General features: G+C 34.7%; 4 protein-coding genes across 9 annotated transcripts; 2 read left to right on the forward strand and 2 right to left on the reverse strand.

Moving 5' to 3' along the window:
• The first annotated feature begins 1506 nt into the window (after window positions 1–1506).
• LOC144556717 (uncharacterized) lies at window positions 1507–3172 on the forward strand. The gene has a single exon (XM_078305115.1). The coding sequence runs from the start codon at window positions 1574–1576 to the stop codon at window positions 3053–3055; it is 1482 nt and encodes a 493-aa protein (XP_078161241.1). The 5' UTR covers window positions 1507–1573; the 3' UTR covers window positions 3056–3172.
• Window positions 3173–5842: 2670 nt separating this feature from the next.
• On the forward strand, window positions 5843–8614 carry NCLPP7 (nuclear-encoded CLP protease P7). 6 transcript variants are annotated; one of them, XM_078305117.1, is made up of 4 exons: window positions 5843–6287; window positions 6568–6748; window positions 7936–8210; window positions 8399–8614. In XM_078305117.1, the coding sequence occupies exons 1-3, from the start codon at window positions 5962–5964 to the stop codon at window positions 8179–8181; spliced, it is 753 nt and encodes a 250-aa protein (XP_078161243.1). In that variant the 5' UTR covers window positions 5843–5961; the 3' UTR covers window positions 8182–8210; window positions 8399–8614. The 6 variants fall into 6 exon arrangements, with proteins under 6 accessions (XP_078161243.1, XP_078161245.1, XP_078161244.1 ...); XM_078305119.1 differs by having other exon boundaries at window positions 8406–8614; XM_078305118.1 differs by having other exon boundaries at window positions 8420–8614.
• Window positions 8615–9076: 462 nt separating this feature from the next.
• LOC144557251 (uncharacterized) lies at window positions 9077–10392 on the reverse strand. Its single transcript, XM_078305797.1, has 3 exons — window positions 10013–10392; window positions 9809–9936; window positions 9077–9715 (listed from the first exon to the last, which is right to left on the reverse strand). The coding sequence occupies exons 1-3, from the start codon at window positions 10247–10249 to the stop codon at window positions 9154–9156; spliced, it is 927 nt and encodes a 308-aa protein (XP_078161923.1). The 5' UTR covers window positions 10250–10392; the 3' UTR covers window positions 9077–9153.
• Window positions 10393–10516: 124 nt separating this feature from the next.
• LOC144557250 (uncharacterized) lies at window positions 10517–13351 on the reverse strand. Its single transcript, XM_078305796.1, has 3 exons — window positions 12787–13351; window positions 12096–12226; window positions 10517–11443 (listed from the first exon to the last, which is right to left on the reverse strand). Exons 1-3 carry the CDS (start codon window positions 13030–13032, stop codon window positions 10825–10827), a joined length of 996 nt encoding a protein of 331 aa, XP_078161922.1. The 5' UTR covers window positions 13033–13351; the 3' UTR covers window positions 10517–10824.
• Between the last annotated feature and the right edge of the window lie 5597 nt (window positions 13352–18948).

The raw sequence follows: 18948 nt of genomic DNA on the forward strand, positions 1-18948 counted from the left end.
GGGCTATACTGTACCACCCAAACAGCACAAGTCAATATCCATATGTCCACCCTTTAGATAATTGGATAGGATTCGATGTTGAACTACTGACGAACCAAAAGAAAATGTTAAGGTTCTCCTTTGTTTCAGTCTAGTAGATCAAAACAGGAAAGCATCAAACCATGACACAAGGAGCTTGGTTTGGACTTACAGCAAAAAAGGGAATAAGATGGGATTCGATAGTTTTATGAACATAGGCCGTTTAATTAAATCATGTTTTTTCAAGGATAACAGCTTTACAGTTGAGTGCAGTTTGCAAATCCTAGAGACATCTGTAGAAGAGTCTGCATAGTTTCACATAAACTGATGTATCTGCAAGCTTTATGGTGAGCTGTTCATCAATTTACAAGGAGCTTTTGGAAATGGTTGACAGCAATAGGAGAACCTGAGATGGTTAATTATGTATGAAATTGTTAATCTGTTTTTATTTTTATTTTTATGTTCATTAAATATATATGTTGAAATATTTTACAATATAGATGAAACTAGTTTTTTCATATTATTAACATATATTGTTGTCTTTTCATCCTAATTAATTTTTGTAATTTTTAATTGGATAGAAAATTGCTGTGCTTTCAAAGATATCAAAATTCAGCAAACCAACACGGCTACATAAGAAAATTTTAGTGATGATTAACATTGTTTTTGACCAGTTAATTAGAAATACAGATGTAAATGCACTCTAGTATGAATGAAATATGTTTTCAAAAAAAAGAAAACAAGAAGAAGAGTATGAATGAAATATTTTCCATTTGCAATAACAAAATTAAATGGAGTTAAACTTTCAAAATGGATTAAGTTGACAAAGGTCCGATTTTATTTAACTAAAAAAATATAGCTAGACGTTATAAACTATAACGTCAATTTACTGTGGTATGAACTCTATGGTCTAATGTTCTTTCTATATTTCAAATTTTTATAATTTCGTATCTTTTTTGATATTTTTGATTTTATATTACTATTAATAAAAAAACCGCCTCACTCTTCTTACCAGTTACTAGTTACCAGTTTCTTGTCTGCCCCAAAAAAGCTTGACTTACCTTATACGATCTTCGATTTAAAGAAAAATTATTTTGCTTTATTTCTACGGTATTATACTTTCTTACCAACGTGACAGCAATTATGAAATCATGGTCCATGGATGGATTTCCAGAGCACATTACACATTTCCTCATTATGCAAGTAATAAGTCGTATATATAAGTTCGTCTGTTTAAAACAACGCAAAAGTTACAGTGATTAAATCGTTGTAAGGAGTAATGAGGGATTCTTAAATTAGCATCCTCTGAGATATCTCAAATTTTGAGTGTTTTTATAAAATATCTTAATCGTTCAAATACGTTGTACACGAATCTCAAAGCCGAAATAATACTGGCCACCGTACACGTCGGTCATACAAATTTGAGATATCTCAGAGTATACGCAGGCATTCTTTACCCCATTTTACACTGAAGTCCATCTCCTTTCTCCCCATCTTCTTCTCCTCTCCTCTCCTATTCTCTACTTCCCAAACCCTAATTCTAGTTCAATTTTCCATGGCTGAAGAAGAATCGACCAACCTGACACAATCATCTCGACCCATTCTACTCACTTACAAAAAGAAGAAACCTTTTCCAGTCTCCCCTTCTCCCACCTCGCATCAGCTCTCTAAAAAGATCCGAGACGTACCCGATCTCTCTCTATGCCACTGTTGTGGTCTCAATTACCAAAACCCGAACCCGAATCGCACATCAAACCCTATCCACATACTCAAGTCTGCTTGGCGGATCCTGTTACTTTGTGAGACTTGTCTTTCCCGTACCAAATCGGGTGAAATATGTTCTTACTGCCTCCAAATCAAGCCAGATGACGTAGTAGTCGATGATGACATATCCAAATTGGAGTCTCTCAACTGCTTGAAGTGCTCACGCCGTGTCCACTTCTGTTGCATTCCTCGAGAACACCGCTACGATTTAGCCACGTGGCAAAAGTTGGGGAAAGCTGGTAATGATCGTTCCTTTACTTGTATTGACTGTTTGCCAGTGCCAAAATTGCTGGTTAGAAACAAACAAATGTCTGCTTTGGGGCTAATTGGTGAAGAGAAGGTTGCTGAGGCGGCTACTGGTGATGTGCTAACTAAGAGGGTTGATGATATAGATTTAGCTATTCAATTGCATTTACAGATGAACGGGTCTCGAAGGGTCACAAGGAAGAAGGTGAATTCAGGCCTGTTGTCTGGACCTAGTATTGCCAAAAGGGGTAAAATTGAGTTATATAGGCAAAGGCTGTCTCTTGGTTCAATTGGGGTAAAGAATAGCAAGATGATCAATGCAAGATTCAGTCATAATAGTGTTGTTCTTGCATTGGCGAGTTCAAAATGTTTATTTGAACCATTATCTGAGTTGAGTGAGAGATGCAAGTTCTCAAAGAAGTACAGTAAGAGGATACATTTGCATAATGGTAATGATGATTCCAGATTGGGTAGGGAAAACGGGAGAGACCGGTATGAAAAAAAGTATTCTAAGAAAAAGGAAGCCTTGTCAACAACATCTGGTACTTGCTCCGAAAGCCACAGTGTGACTGATCGGTACCAAAAGAGATATGCCAAGGGGAATAATTTTGAAGGCATGGTTGCTACCAACTCCGGGAACCAAAATAGGAGCAATCGGTGTGGTTACAAGTATTATAAGAGAAGATCATGTCCAGAAAAGTTAGTGGATTCAAATGTAACAGATAACGGGTTTGACCACAATGTGGGTTTGAAGCAAAACATCACTGATCAGGGTTTTAACAAATATTTTAAGAGAAGGCTAAGTGTGAAGACAGAAGATGGTACCTGTGTTGGAACTTGCACAGTTGATGACCGGAATGTGAATGATCGATATTTCAAGAAATACACTAAGACCAGAAAGAGAAAGGCGGGTACGGGTGAAGAGCAGTGTAATATTGACCGGTACATGAAGAAATATAGTAAGAGGCATTTGAACATAGAAGTGATGGCAGTTACAGAGGAAAGCCAATTTAATGGAGGGATATAGATATAGGTAGTATAAAGGTATGTTTGTTTCCCCCTTTTTTGTATGTTTTTGTTTGATTGCTGTACTGAGGGATATGGTAGTATATGGACTTCAATATTAGTTAACAAACTTGGCTTATGATCATCTCCAGCTATTCAATTATTTTGCTTCATTTATGACAACTTTTTTTACAAATGTGATGGTTTGTGGATCAGTTAAGAAAGTACCTTTTAACATAATTATAGTGAAGCAGTTCACCCAAGGCAGACATGAGAAATGCCTCGAGTAAAATAGCCAAACTTTGCCTGGTAACCTTTTTCTATTTCAAAATCAGAATCGAAAGAGATGGGGAATTATAAATTCTTTTATGAACTGGACAGATATACCCTTATACTGGCCAGCAGTGAATTCCTTTGAATTTCTTTAAACAATGCATGCCTATTGTTGACCTCAATTAGGCGGAGTGGTCAACTATTCAAAATAAATAAATAAATAAAATTCGTTATTTGAATGTGGACCTGAATTATTGATATAAACATCCAGTAAAATAGAGATTTCTGTTTCAATCATGTCATTTGTATTTTAGATGTTAACTGGAAGGAATGAAACTGATAGATTCCGTGATGGATCATATCACTTGATCTTAACTGAAGGAACAAAACTGGTATATTCTAGGATTGGCCATATCAATTAAAATGGTGAACTGGTACATTCCCTGATTTGTAGTTTGTCAAAACTGAAAACAGCTTCTCCTTGCTAAGTTTCTTCATTTATAATGTATATATCATGAAATCGACCGGTATACACGTTGATATATATATATATATATATATATATATATACCATTACACTATGTGTAACTTTTGTGCAATAGTAGATTAGTTAATTTTGATTGAGTTTAGAAATTTGAAAAGTCTAATAAATAATGGAGAAGTATAAAGATGAAAATATCATGAGACCTAATTAATCCACATGGAAATTTGTACTGGCAAAGTATTATGGCTGCAATACTGGTATAGTAGATTTTCAGCAACTGAGCTTAATTTGATATCAATATTAAATATTGTTTCACATATATTCTATGAATTTGAGAAATTGACGAGTCTTGTCCATATAAAAGTTTAAACATTCAAGCTTTTCTCAACAAAATAAGACACTGCAAAATGAGAAGGCTCATCTTGCATAGAATAAAGACAGCTAGGTTAACCGGTTCAAGAGAAGGCTCATCTGTTGTTTCAATTAACAGTGAATTAATTCAACTTTAAGTACCCATCATAAATCAATCCTTCTCTTTATTTTTCCCTAATTGTCAACAAAACATTTCCAATTTGTTGTTAGTTAACAATTATTCATCAAATAACTTCATTACGTGAAGAAATGTGCAATTATGCTCCTGTTTATTATGGCAATTTAGTGTCGATTTCATATTCACTTCAATATTGAGCTCCAAGTAAATTCATTTCCATTTTAGTGCAATAATATGCTAGTAAAATCAAGCTACTTTGGGTTGAAGGACGGTTGATGCTAATAATGTTTCAATCCACCTCTGGCTCTGACTCTGAGAGTTAAATTAAGCAACTGAGACCGAAGCTAAGATTTGGTGGTCTGATTAAGGAGGATTAATTGTATAATTGTAAAAGAGGAGGGTTCAAATGCCTCCATGTTTTTGTGTCTCCATCATGCCTCCATCCCTCTCCATTATTTTCAAAGTTCAAACAGTCGATCCGAACCGTTCAACCTAACCTCCATACTAAAATATGTTTGGAGACCAAATTTTATATTTTTAGGAATTTTTTTACTATTTTTTTAGATAGGTACAAAAATACTGTTTTTAGATGGTTCAGATTTACTGATTTTGTACCTATCTAAAAAAATAGTAAAAAAATTCCTAAAAATATAAAATTTGGTCTCCAAACATGTTTTAGTATGGAGGTTAGGTTGAACGGTTCGGATCGACTGTTTGAACTTTGAAAATGATGGAGAGGGATGGAGGCATGATGGAGGCACAAAAACATGGATGCATTTGAACCCTCTCATTGTAAAATGTATTCCGACTTCTTCCACGTGTGCGCATGAATCTTTATTATTATTATTTAGCTTATTTAAAGTTCAAACAATTGATTTTAACCATTTACTATGATCTTGATATGGAAATATATTTGGAGACCAAAAGTATTTTTTTTTTTGAAATTTTTTACTGTTATTTTAAATAGATAGAAAATCAATTTGAAAATTTTGAAACAATCAAAAACAGTGATTTTCTACCTATCTATAAAATAGTAAATAAAATTAGAAAAATGTAAAATTTGATATACAAGTACATTTTTTTAATATGAAGGTTGATCATGCATAGGGGTTTGAATAGATTGTTTCAAACTTTAAATTTAAAGATATAGATCCATAACACGGATCGATCCGTAATATGCATATTACCATAGCTTCGCTATTATTACTATTTTTTATTATTAAATATTTTACTATTTGAACTGATATACTTAGTTTTTTCGAATACTAAAAAATAACGGTATTTTAAATCCATCTTAATAAAAATTATTCACTCGCCATTTCACTTTAATTGTTGGATAATACATTAATACTATTCAGTTCTATTTTTCAAGAAACCTGGTTTGGACGAATAAAAACGTTGGAAAATTTCATCACACCTAAAGTAACTCAAAATTTTGAGTTCAGATCTGGACCGTCAGATCTGTTTCGGAACGAAGGTCCGTGCATTCTACGTCGGTCTGGATTTGCCAGATTCTGATCGAACGGTCCTGATCTAAACTCAAAATTTGAGTTACTACAGAGGATATAGACTCGGAAAATTCCTCCCATTCTCTCAGTTTCTCTCCGAATTCCAATTCTCTTCCATCTTTTTATATCCCTAATAAATCCCTCCTTCCTCCACCTCCTACCGCCGCCTCACTATGCTCCGGCGACGCCTCTCCGACCTACTCCCCTCCTTCCTCTCCGCACCCGCCGCCTCCTCGCGCCGCCACTATGGCCTCGTGCCAATGGTGATCGAGCACACCTCCCGAGGCGAGCGCGCATACGATATTTTCTCACGCCTCCTCAAAGAGCGCATCGTGTGCATCAATGGTCCCATCGCTGACGACACCGCTTCCGTTGTAGTCGCTCAGCTCCTCTTCCTCGAATCCGAGAACCCCACGAAGCCAATCAACCTCTACCTTAACTCTCCTGGCGGAGTCGTCACTGCTGGCCTTGCCATTTATGATACCATGCAATATATCAGGTTAATTGATATTAGTTTCTTTAACTAGAAGGGATCAGGATAAATAACTAGATTAGAGAAATGTATTCCTCAGAGATGCTTACAGGCAGTGGCTGAATTTGTGAATTTACGCATTTGATTGCCCTTTAAATTAACATAAGTTTGTTTAACTAGGAGGGATCAGAATAAAATTCAAATTGTGATCAAGATGTTCTTAATTAATGAAATTTGGGACTGAAATGTTTGCTTTGTACCAATTTACTATGATCTGAATAATTTGTAACCCCTGGAACTGTGACAGGTCACCAGTGACTACACTGTGCATAGGTCAGGCAGCATCTATGGCATCACTTCTTCTCACAGCAGGTGCCAAAGGGGAGAGGCGTGCATTACCCAATGCAAGAGTGATGATTCATCAGCCATCTGGCGGTGCATCCGGTCAGGCATCAGACATCGCTATTCATGCCAAGGAGATTCTTAAGGTCTGTTATTTTTTTGGATGGATATTTTGATTTAAAACCTAGCTCTAGCTTGATTTGTTTATAAGTCAAATCCATTCGAACTTGAGTTGAAAACCAACTGAGTTATAACTTCACAGTAATTTGAACTAGAATCGGGCTTGAGCTCAATTCTTAGTTTTTTTTTTTTTTTGTATTTCTTCTTGTATTATTTGAAAATAAAAGTGTAAAATAACTAATACTTGTCCGGATAAAATTTATTTTAATTTCTAATATTTTGTCGATCTTATAATAAAATTTGAAAAAAAAAATGACATTATATAATCCATGCTCTATTACTTATGAAACTGCCAACCAAGTAATGTGGTTACTTTTAGATAACAACAGTTGAAACTAGTAAAGTAAAGCAAAGCAAAGAATCAACTATACTGCCTTGACTCACTCGTATTGCTGCAAAATCATATCATTTAATTAATCAATTCCGTTTTGTGATTAAGAAAGTAGGATTAGCACAGACATCCTAATGTTAGTAAACAAAAAGGAGTAAATTACATAAATAGTCCTTAAAATAATCACTCATTTATCTTTTTGGCCCTTAGAAGTTTCAAAAGTATCACATTGGTCCTAAAATTTTTCTTTTTTTGTACCAAATTAATCCTATTATTAATTATTGGTCAAAAAGCATCATTGAGATCCATGTCCTGATGATTTTTTATGGTGAGATGGATGTGAATACTATTTTTATTCATTTATGAACATACATTGATTCTAGTATCATTTTTTAGTGATGCTTGATGTCATGAATAATTACAACCGTATCCACATTATTTGTATTGTTTGTGCTACCATATCCACACTAGTTTCAATGCTAAAATGACTGTAATATATGAAATTTTTTTCTAATGAATGTTAAAGGTAGGACCAATTTGGTACATGATAATATTAAAACTTCAGAACTTTAAGGGTCAAAATGGTGATTGCTTGATACATGATAATATTAAAACACATTAAATGGGCTGTTTAATTGGAAAAACAGTACCTAGGAGCATGTGTAATGCGTTATGTCAATGTTTATTTGGTGTGAATAGGTATTTTGACCTGTTGAGGCTGTTTCTAACAACTCAATGATGATAATTTTCTACTCCTAGTTAAACTGTTACAATTAGCAACTAAGCAAATATTAAATCTTTTACATGTGCAACCTTCTGAAGGTGAGGGAGCGGCTAAATGCACTTTACGCAAATCACACTGGTCAAGCGATAGCGCGGATAGAGCATTGCATGGAAAGAGACATGTTTATGTCCCCTGAAGAGGCGAAGGAGTTTGGTTTAATTGATGAGGTCATAGAACACCGGCCAATGGCTCTTGTTAGTGATGCAGTATCTGCTGCTACTGAAGTTTCCTCTGCCAATACTACTGATGAGAAGAAAGGAGAGAAGAAGGGCACAACCTCTTGATTATCTTTCAGATTTGCTTTTCTAGTTAGGTACTTGTTTATTTGTTTTTTCTCTTGTTCCCTTGCTTCTTATTTTGATGCCATATGCTAGTTTGATTTTCATGGGCACTGAATATTTGTACAAGGCAAGCAAAAGTATACATTTTTTTTTGGCAGTCTCAAAGCAAGCTTTTTTAGTTTTGTATTGACAGCATAATAAATGAAACTTATTTTGCCAGATGACAGTTTGTTCTTCGTAGGACCACAGCATTACCGAAGGAAGAGATGCTAATTTCTGAAAAATAATTCGACTTGTGTGTTTTGCATTGAGAGCAGCAGTAATTGGAATCAAACTTTGGAGGTTTATATTTTGCACCATTCAGTTCCATTTGGCATTGTAACTTTTCGTCGTTAACAATGATTTTTAACATGGAATGCAAACATATTTAAATGCATTGTTTCGCTGATGTTAATATTGATCTTCTCTTTTGTCCTTTTCACTTCTATGATTGAGTGAAGATCTAGTTGCATCTCCAAGCTAGTGCAGTATACCAGATCCATATTTTGAAATTCTGATCTTTTCTCTCATTTGTTCCCATATACGACCTATACTCTTAAATTATCAGAGTTTTTTTTTTAATGGTGTATTACAATTTTTAGAACAATTTGAAATATTTGTACAGAATAAATAATGTACCAAGCATTTTAAAAAATGTTTAAATCTTATAATGGTGGGGGTGTCATTTAATGGTTTAATTTTTTTTTAATCCTCATTTAACTGTGAGGTGCCTTTACAAAATTTTAACGCTGAGTTTGATTACCTTTTAATTGTGAGTTTAATCATGGTTTTTAAGAACTTGAATAGTACAGAACAATGTCTCAGACAAGAAATTAAAGTGAATGTTATTCAGATGTATAGTGTCTACATTATGCAAAAATTCTGTGATTAAAGGCTTGTTGAAACCAATAAGAAAGGAATAATAGGAAGAGCAGCCTAATCCTGAGCAGATTTGGTTCTCCAAGATGCAATTGGATTGCGAAAACCATCAAAACTTGGCAGAGCAAATGTTTCGGGTAATAAGTTCCACTTGCTTGTTGCAACAAACAGGGAATAGGAGGATGCAATGTCAAAATCCTGCAAATTGGAGGTGCTAGAAGATTTCCTAATGGTAAGTAACTTATCCACAAGCAGTGATGCTATTGTTGGTACCGTACCAGTACCGGAAGATCCTTCGGGACTAGCATTAGGTTTTTGGTGCTGCCTGTTCAATATTTTGGAATTACCATTTTCTCCTGTCATTTCTCCGGTTAATAGGCTTCGACTCCTCCTATGTTGCTTTGGAGTTGCCTCGCCAATCAGTAGTAAATCTTCATTCCCCAAGCAGAAAGATTTACTGGGTTTGTGTTTTGCATCTTTTCTTTTTACAATTGGTGGGAGACCATAGTGTCCATGTAGTGGCCCGATTGCTAGACACGTCTTTTGATGATGAGGTGGAGACTTTAGTTTGAGGGATTCAAGGCCATCGATGATTTCTCTACGATGTTCGGTACACACTCTACAACAACAAATTGCCTTGGTCACATTCATTCATTTTCAAAATTTGGTGGATTATAAGATCAACCTAGAATGAGTGAAATAAATTACTAACTCGGTCGCATCACGGCTGATTTCCTGGTAAATAGTAGGATGCCTTCCTTGGAAAGGGATTCTCAATGTCTTGTGAGCAAACATCTGATGATCCGTCGCAAGGCCATTTAGCCGTTTCACATCTGCTATCTAAATTAAGATAATAGCTTTAGATATTTGATTGAACAAAAGAAGATTCAAGAAACATTCATCTCTAGAGAATTACCTCTACACCATACTTGATTGCAATTCCTGCAAGAGTATCCATCTTGCAAACTTCATGTCTAATGTAATTAAAACCATTTGATGGTGAAGAAGAGGAAGAAGAAAAGGAAGAAGAGGGAGAAGAGGTGCTCGAACTCGAGGTTGTAATCTTTAGTTCATTTGATTTGTATGTGATTCTATCATACAAATTGTTTGATTCAATCTGATAGCCTCCTTTTACTCTCCCTCTCTCCTGCATTGAGGGGCATTCAAAGAAGATGATGCAACAATGGATAGAACCTAAGAGCTTGAAAACAGGAATCCTAGATTGATTTTATTAGAAGGGTAACTTGTATTTGAGAGAGAAAAAGAGGCACATGTGTTTTTGAACTGAGAGAAATTACAACCCTAAAAAATAGTGGGTTCTCTAAAAATAGTCCATTTCCACATCAGAGAACAAATAACAATTGCTCTGATTTATTTAAGAATAGTAAAGTCCAACAGAAAAACAAAGGACCCACACAAAGTTTGCTAAATTTTAATAATATGATAGTACCTTCTCTTTTTTCAAATATTTGCTAAATGCAAATACAACAATTTTTATATCTCCTTTCTTCCAAAGACAGCACCCGCCATGTATACAAAAGAATTCCTACTAACCCTAATTATACCATAAACCAAAAGAAAGCAAAAAAAAATATACTACTGCTCTTCAAAAGACACCTTTGATAACAGACAAACAACAACCGAATCCCCCCTCTTCTGTATGCATGATCTACACTATACAAACCTTGAAATATTGCAAGGCTCGTTTAAACAATAACAAAATTCAGCCTAATCCTTTGCTGCTTTATTCCTCCAAGTGGCTATTGGATTAGGAAGGCTATCAAATAAGGTAAATGAATCCGGTTTCAAGTTCCACTTGCTCAGAAGTGATGAACTGGGCCCGCTGTCAGAATCTTGTAAATCGGAAGTACTAGATGATTTTCTAACGGTTAGAAACCCATCAGGAATCAATGGATCCCCTCCCATGGCAGTAAGGTTTTGCTGGCTATGTTTAGGCCGTAGAGGTAACCCTTTGGGTCTACTACTAGACAGCTTTTCAGGGCTGACATCAGCCTTCTGACGCCGCCTGATTTTCTTGTCATAATCCGGACCTTCTTCGGTTATATCTCCATTGACCAAGCTTAGGGTTTTTCTGTGTCGATTTGGAGGAGGTTCCGAATTTGAAATTTGGTTCAAAAATATCGGTTCTTTATCTAAACAATTCAACAGTGTCATTTCTGTCTCGTTAGCTTTTTTGGTGGGTTTTTTGGGAGGGGGTGAGAGGCCGTAGTAGCCTTGTAAGAGGCTCATGGCAGGAGAAACACTTTGATGACGCGGTGGTTTTAGTTTTAGGGATTGGAGTGAGTCGAGGATTTCCTCGTGGGGTCGGCGTGGAGGGGTCTGCTCTCTGTAACATGCAATATGTAATACAGTTTAGAAAACATCACCAATAAAATACAGAGTAAGATCATGAAAGGATACACAATATATAGTAAAGAAAAAAGAAAACTAGAAACTGAAAGTTCATTGGGTCATAAATTAAACCAGCTTATACTGATGTTAATTCATGGGCACATGGACTATATATAGAAATAAATAAAAAGGCGGCCTGATAAGAGCATAGTAAAGGCACTATACTCCAAATATCACAAGACTAGTATTCTCTTGCATTTGTCAAAGTTATTTTGTAGTCTAATGCAACAAAACATCATTTTTAAGCATGCTACAACACAACACAAACTATTGATCATATTGAGAGGCTCAATTAGTTCATAATTAGTCACAATAACTAACAGGTTTCAAAATATCTAGCAAGCAAACCTATATATTACTCAGCTAAGTAGTCTGATGTCATGATATGTCCTGTAATCATATCACAAATATGACAGTTAATCTAATTTATTCATGTATCCAAACTCCAAATATTTCAGGTTTTTGTTTTTTTATTTGAAATTTGTGGATACACGCTAGAGTGAGTTCAGCCAAAGAGCTGGTAACAAACTACTCAAGTGTTGTACCAGTATGGACACTTCCTGGTAAACTCTGCAAATCTAGTGTACCTGGTACTGTCAAAACCATTGGCTTCGTAATGTGAAGGAGGATGCCTTCCAGGCAGAGGTATCCGTAGCATTTTATGTGCATAAATCTGGAGATCTGTAGAGAGCCCGTTTAACCGCCTAATATCAGCCACCTAAAATATACAAAATTTTACTGTCTCAGCACAGGAGGCCAATAGTACAATGCTAATGGCAATATTATTGGCCGAGATATTTTTGTAAACTGACTTAAATTATCCTGTATTTAGAGCAAGATTAGCAAATTTTTTAGTTGATAACAAAGCACTCAACTGCTGTAATCGTGTTTTTCGCCCCCCCCCCCCCCCCCCCCCCCCCCCAAAAGAAACATTTTGTAAAAACCCCACAATTCAACAACCGTGCTTCAATTCTGAGCAAACCTCATCTTTCAAATAACAAAAAAAAAAAAAAAAATCTAAATTTACCATTTTTATGAAGCCAAGTTGTAGATGACTAAGAGGTCATGTATTTCCGATAAAATCGGAGAAAAGAAAAAAGAACATAATTTTACTCTCTCCAGCATATACCAGAGAGATGATTCAAGATCACTACTGAATATTAAATTCAGTAATAAAAACAGAAATGCAAAGCACTGCATTATTCTAGCTGGTACGAGCCAAGATGACAGTAAAAAGGAAAAAAGGAAAATTGAAACAAGAGCTAGCATTCCATCTACCTCCACTCCGTACTTGATCGCAATTCCAGCAAGCGTATCCATTTTCGTAACTCTGTGCTGGATATAATTCAAATGAGTATAAGAAGGAGAAGGGGGAGATGGAGGATGAACAAAAGACCGTGCAGGAGACGAGCTTGAGCTAGACGCCACTACAATGCTCTCGATCTCACTTGATTTATATCCAATCGCACCATGAAATCCATTCGATTCGATTTCGAATCCTCCATTTCTCCTTCCTCTCTCCATTTCAAACTAAAACCAAATCCAAATACGCCTCTTCAAAAAAATCTCCCAGAAACAGCAGTTTCCGAGAAACTGAACCAATCACATCTCAAACACCACAGCCCAAGATTGACGCATCTGCAGCAGATTTCGCGAAATCCTCGAAGAAAAGGTCGGATTTTTGCGTTGAAAGAGCTCCAGATCGGTGGATCTGAGGAGCGAAAATGGGATATTCCAGGGAACTTAGAAAATCGCAAAGGTGAAGGAGCGAATTCAGATTCGGTAATGAAATTAGCGAGCGTCGGCAATTGGAAGAAAGGAAGGAAAGAGGAAGGAAGAAAGGAGTTAGTGGCACTTTGGCTATTTGCACCAAGTTTGACGAATTGGTGTCCTCTGGGTTAACCTCAGATTTTGAGTTCAGATACAGGACCGTTCGATTTAAATCCGCACGAATATTAAAGGCCACGTTCCTTTTGATCGCACGGTCCGTAGCTAAACTCAAACGGTGCGTTAATGCAGAGAATGCGGCGGTCTCCCTAAAAATTGTTCATACTTGGAACATCTGCAATTTCTTTGGCAAAATTAATAAATGAACCGAGTCTTTGCAAATTGAGAAGTTAAAAATGAAGTACATCGTACGTGGCGTAGTATTAAGGATCTAAAGGTCTGGATTCGGGATCCTCTACAATGTATGTTTATCCAATGCAGAAACAGGTGACCAATAGGGACGATTAGAGAGATTGGCAGTTTGGCAGGTCCGAATTGGACCGACGGATGAAGCAGAGACTAGTCTGGTCTGGTCCCTTGTAGGATATTTTTAAGTTATTTTTTTGTTTCTTTGAAAAAAGAAACAAAGAAGCGGCAGTTGGGATACATGAAACATGACCAGGGTCCAGGGGTTTGTTCATTGAGAAATTGATTGTTTAAATGCATTTAAAATGAGGTGGTGTTATATGGAATTATAGATAGATCATGTTGGTAGATTAAGTACGAAATTTTTATTTCACCATCTTAAAAAAATAAAAATATACCCATTAACCTTTTTTTTTACGAAAAAAATCGGAAATACCATGCTCGCCATTTCAAATAACGACCCATAATGGTTGCCATTTGAAATGGCTACCTGTTTTATTTTTTTTAAATAACGACCCATATGGGATAAAGAATTTAACACAATAATTTGGCTTCATGCAGTATAAAAATCATATGTAATTAGTTTGTGCACTGTATGAAATCAAAACTGCTATGTTAAATTCAATTTTTTTTATTAAAATATTTAATTATTGCAATTAGATCATTCTTATCAATTTGTTATTTAGAAGACAAAAAAAAAAGATTAAAGGAATATAAATATAAATAGTTCTTTCAGCTCATGCGTGTGAATTGATCTGATCAAACACTTTGCTCATGTGAACATTCTTTGTTTTTCTCACAAATACTTGTTTTTTTTTTCTGGAATGCATGTATTGACTTTGTTAGTAAAAAGAGAATCACAACAATTAAATCGAAACAGATTAAAATTCAGACCAAGAAGCCCGTGTCCCGTGATAAAAGATATCGAAATGAGCATTCGATCTGGAGTAAAAAGGTTTCTATTCAAATTTTCTGTGGCCGTGTCTGTGAAAAAGTGAAAAAACTTTAAAGACCGAATAGCTAATTCAGTATAGAAAAAAAGTAAATGTGGAGATCAAAATGACCAGGTTTATAAAAAAAAATTTCATGTTAACTCACCTATTTTCTCTTCCAATGCCTTGAACAAAACAATTTTGATTAGCGGGCAGCCATTCCAAAAAAAAAGAAAAAAAAAAAGAAAAAGGTCACCATGACTGTCGTCATTTTAAATGGCGGTCAGGATAAATTTTGAATTCCGAGAAAAAAATGGTTATTTTATTTTTAAGATGATAAAAATAATATCGGATATTAAGGACAAATTTAGTTGTTACAAAAGATTAAGTTACTTAATCTTTTTTAGTTAATTTAAATTATTTTTGTTTGACTAAAACTTGTTACTTAAGTTGTGACTTAAATTATATCTTAAGAAAAAGAGAGCAATCTCAAAAGGAATTTTTCTTTAAGTCATCACAAATTATTATTATTTGACAGTCTAAATGAAAAATAAACAACCTATATTCCTCCCTTTTAAATTACAATAAAAGTTAACAGTCTCTATCGAGTCTGTATGAATGTAATTATCTTAATTATCCACCTCTAATTTTTGAAGCGTCCGATCTGAACCAGCAACCTTTTTAATTACATAAATTTATTTAGACAATTAGACAGTGAAAATCTCCCGAATTTTTTAAATATACCATACCCGAAAAAAAAAAAAAATCAAACAACCACGTTTTCTGAAAAAAAAAATCACATTTTGACACAGCCGCATCCCCTAGATACGGACCCTTTTCTGAAAGCTGAATGCGGATCATTAATGGGGGAAAGGGGCAGGGGGATCCGCATCTAGGGGATGCAGCCTATTTTTCGAATTTTCAGAATTTTGTGGTTATTTGATTTTTTTTTTTTGGAATATGGTATTAAATAAAATTTCGGGAAAATATAGCCTTACTGTGACTACCAAGTTTTTTTTTTTTTTTTTTAGGATCTCATGTTGTAAGCAATTTTATCAATATAGCCTTAGTGTGACTACCAAGTTTTTTTTTTTTTTAAAAAAAAAAAAAAAAACAACAACCGAGTTTATCATTTTCATTTAAAATTGCAACTGATTATTTGAAGTAATAGTTACAACTGATGACTGATTTCATCACATTTCAAACCGTTAAATCAGATCTACCAAACTTAACTAGGTAGGCATGATTTATTTTGCAACTGTCGGTGGCAGAAATGAACAACATAAATAGATCACATTCACATTATTTTTTCTTTCATTTTTGTTTTTTCAAACTGTAGGATCTCCAATGGCAATCATCATCTCATCACCTCACCGACAACATACATCGCTTTCGCTTTTTCGTCTCATTAAATTATAAGCCGAACATGGTTTTGTTTTTGTCTGTTCCCTTTTATGAGGGAATTAATATTATATATATGAGGGAATTAATCGAAATGTCACATGATTATACCTTGTTGCTTCATTAATTCCCTCATATATATTAATTATTCAACTTTCGTTAGCTTCCTTTCCCTTTCCTCATCAACCAACCTTTATTTATTTATTTTCTAATGACGGTTCTTACACTAACACAACAAACTAGGAACTGATAATTAAATAAAATAAAAGTCAACATGACATGCACTCAATTTCTTGGCAAAGATGGTACAGTTTTCAGCGGGACCAATAAGAGATATTTGGTGCGGGTCCGAATCCTCTCCGGTACTACATTTATGATTCCATATCCTCTGAGTCTGAGGTAATATTTTAGTTTAGATCTGGATCGTCTGATACACAACTCCTTTAATATCTGTGTCAAAGTAGTCGGGCAATTCAAATCTAAATTCTAATTTTATATTACCTCAAGTGATATGAATTTTATGCTTATATAGAGTTTTTTTTTCCGTGAATCTCATGGTTTAGCGTGAATTTTGTAGCACCAATTACGGTTAGATGTGTGTTGTTGCATGAATGATTATAGGCAAAGAGCCACGGAAAACAAAAAGGTTCTATTTCTTGTGTTTGTGTACAACATCCCAAAACTACATTTTTTTTGTTTTGTTTTTTTTAAGGGAGAATCAGAAGCTGTACTGAGGTGGGGAGGTAATGCACTAATGCTCAATTATATTCCCAAAGTATAATTTTAGTGGGACTTACGGTAATGCAATTATAGTTTGCTTCCAAAAGCAACGGCAATAAGACCCCAGAACTTTCTTTTCTTTTCATTAAAACAACAAGACATAGTTTATCTATTAAAAAAAAAAAAGGAGATGATTTTCACTATCAAAACATAAACTAATGAAGTCCGATTGTAGCGAGTCCGGCGTTTCTAAGACTCGAGCACAAAACCAGCTGCGGGTGGAGAGCCTTTCTGGTCTAAGTTTGATGATGTAGATTTCAACAATACTACTTTCGTAATTAATAATGTTTGTTTTCTGGTACAAATTAAACATTTTCGTACCCGGAAGGCAGAGCTTTAATTTAAGGTTGTTTATAAAGCCTGTCATAATTCAAGTTGACCCCACGAGATCTCACAACATAAATTAAAACCCATAAAAGAACCCTGCCAAAGCACAAAATATAACGACCACTACAGTACTACACTAACCAAATTACCACTGTTCTCAGTTCTCATAGGAAGTTACAGATTTATTTGGTTTTGTTGACGTACTGGGTTCTTTTCTCTTTCATTGTGTATTTGTTGCAGCAAATATATCATTTGGAATCGAAATTTGAAAGAAATACAATTAGTACAAGTTGATGGAGATATAACTCCTGTAATAAACACAATATATCATTTGGAGTGTATTAACTGCCATAGCTGCCATTATCTCTACAACGTCATTATGCCTCTTATTTTAGCTACTACTGTGCCTCAAGCCTCGCTTTGCTGGATTCGGATCACCCCAGGTAACTGATTGAAGCAAATTACAAGCGGACGGACCAAATTAGTTCTTTTAAATTGGCGCGAATTCAAAAACAGAACCCCTATACTTCGGCCCTGCTGGATTAATCTGGGCAATCCGTTTGTCATTTGCTTGAGTTAGGTACCTGGGACTGGGAGGATACGTATTCTGCTTTGTTTGGGTATTATGAAGATTACATGTGAGCTGACAGAAAAATAACAATTACAGAAACAATAAGCATCTGTGCAAAATTTTACTTCTCCAAGTATGTTCAATACATGTATTTACAGCATGCGGTGTGTGTAGCTCTTCCCAGTTAGGACTGACATTAGTGCTGTCAAAACAAAAAAGAGGACTAATCAATAATCAAGAGGGAAGTGTAAATTTGGTGTTCAAGATTGCTAGTGTTGTCAAAATAATTTCTCCAGCAAACTATTTGCCAAAGGAAGGCAAAATCATATGAAAGTGGGGGGGGGGGGAGGTAATTAGTTAACAAAGAGAATCAACAACTGCTAATAGGGTAAGAAAAACAATGCATGATTGTAATTGTAAAACCTTTCTGATCTAAGTGAGATTAATTTCATCTGGGAAGTTTTCAAAAGATCAACCAATTTCACTCTTGTGAGTATGCAAATAGAAGTCACAATGAGTTGGCTGACTATCTGTCAAAAAAAGGAAGAATAAAAGGGTGGGACTACACTGGCTACTCCTATCCGATATTTGAACCTTAGCAGCAGTTTTACTGGTTTTTCTTAATTTTGCCTTGATATACTTTTATATCATTCTATGATGTGGCAATGTTTGTGAATTGAAACTGGCTTATGAAGTAATATATGCCTAAGGGCTTTCAGAAAAAAAAAAATGGTACTATTTCTAAATTATTTTCTTTATACTGTGCTCATCTTTCACTATCAATTTCCTCTCATGCTCATATTGTAAGTCCTTCATTATTATGAGAAATAATATCATCCATACGGCAATATCTACATGACTGTTTTCAAATTCCATCAATAAACCATATTAATTATAATATAATATATTCAGTCTAATAAAAAAAAATTCAGGTTTTTGTCCTTGAACTTTAGTTTAAAAAAAATGGCCGATGCACTTCCATTGAAACAAATTAATCCTTCAAACTTTTCCAAATTAACCATATTAGTCTTAAAATGATCAATTTAGTTCCCTTTTGAAAGTTAAAGGATTGATTTGGCTTTTTAGTTTGAAATCCCCTTTTTCAAGGAAAAAATAGTAAATAGTTTATTCATTATGATATGTTTTTCATATGTTTCAATATAATAAAATTCAACTGAAGATTCTATATCTAACATATATTAAAATATGTTATATAAAATTTGAAAAAATTGATCTTAATAAAAAAATAAAGAAGAATAGATAAAGATATAATCTGAGATTCGATTCAATCAATTT

Source organism: Carex rostrata, chromosome 7, assembly GCF_964058835.1.
Source record: "Carex rostrata chromosome 7, lpCarRost1.2, whole genome shotgun sequence".
Taxonomy (NCBI): domain Eukaryota; kingdom Viridiplantae; phylum Streptophyta; class Magnoliopsida; order Poales; family Cyperaceae; genus Carex; species Carex rostrata.

Excerpts from the sequence above, each read along its gene's own strand:
- LOC144556717 (XM_078305115.1), top strand. The coding sequence starts at position 1,574 with ATGGCTGAAGAAGAATCGACCAACCTGACACAATCATCTCGACCCATT.
- NCLPP7 (XM_078305117.1), top strand. The coding sequence starts at position 5,962 with ATGCTCCGGCGACGCCTCTCCGACCTACTCCCCTCCTTCCTCTCCGCA. Across the intron at positions 6,288-6,567 it reads GATACCATGCAATATATCAG|GTCACCAGTGACTACACTGT; the intron begins GTTAATTGATAT and ends GAACTGTGACAG. Across the intron at positions 6,749-7,935 it reads ATGCCAAGGAGATTCTTAAG|GTGAGGGAGCGGCTAAATGC; the intron begins GTCTGTTATTTT and ends AACCTTCTGAAG.
- LOC144557251 (XM_078305797.1), bottom strand. The coding sequence starts at position 10,249 with ATGCAGGAGAGAGGGAGAGTAAAAGGAGGCTATCAGATTGAATCAAAC. Across the intron at positions 9,937-10,012 it reads CAATCAAGTATGGTGTAGAG|ATAGCAGATGTGAAACGGCT; the intron begins GTAATTCTCTAG and ends ATCTTAATTTAG. Across the intron at positions 9,716-9,808 it reads ATCAGCCGTGATGCGACCGA|AGTGTGTACCGAACATCGTA; the intron begins GTTAGTAATTTA and ends TTGTTGTTGTAG.
- LOC144557250 (XM_078305796.1), bottom strand. The coding sequence starts at position 13,032 with ATGGAGAGAGGAAGGAGAAATGGAGGATTCGAAATCGAATCGAATGGA. Across the intron at positions 12,227-12,786 it reads CGATCAAGTACGGAGTGGAG|GTGGCTGATATTAGGCGGTT; the intron begins GTAGATGGAATG and ends TGTATATTTTAG. Across the intron at positions 11,444-12,095 it reads AATGGTTTTGACAGTACCAG|AGAGCAGACCCCTCCACGCC; the intron begins GTACACTAGATT and ends TGCATGTTACAG.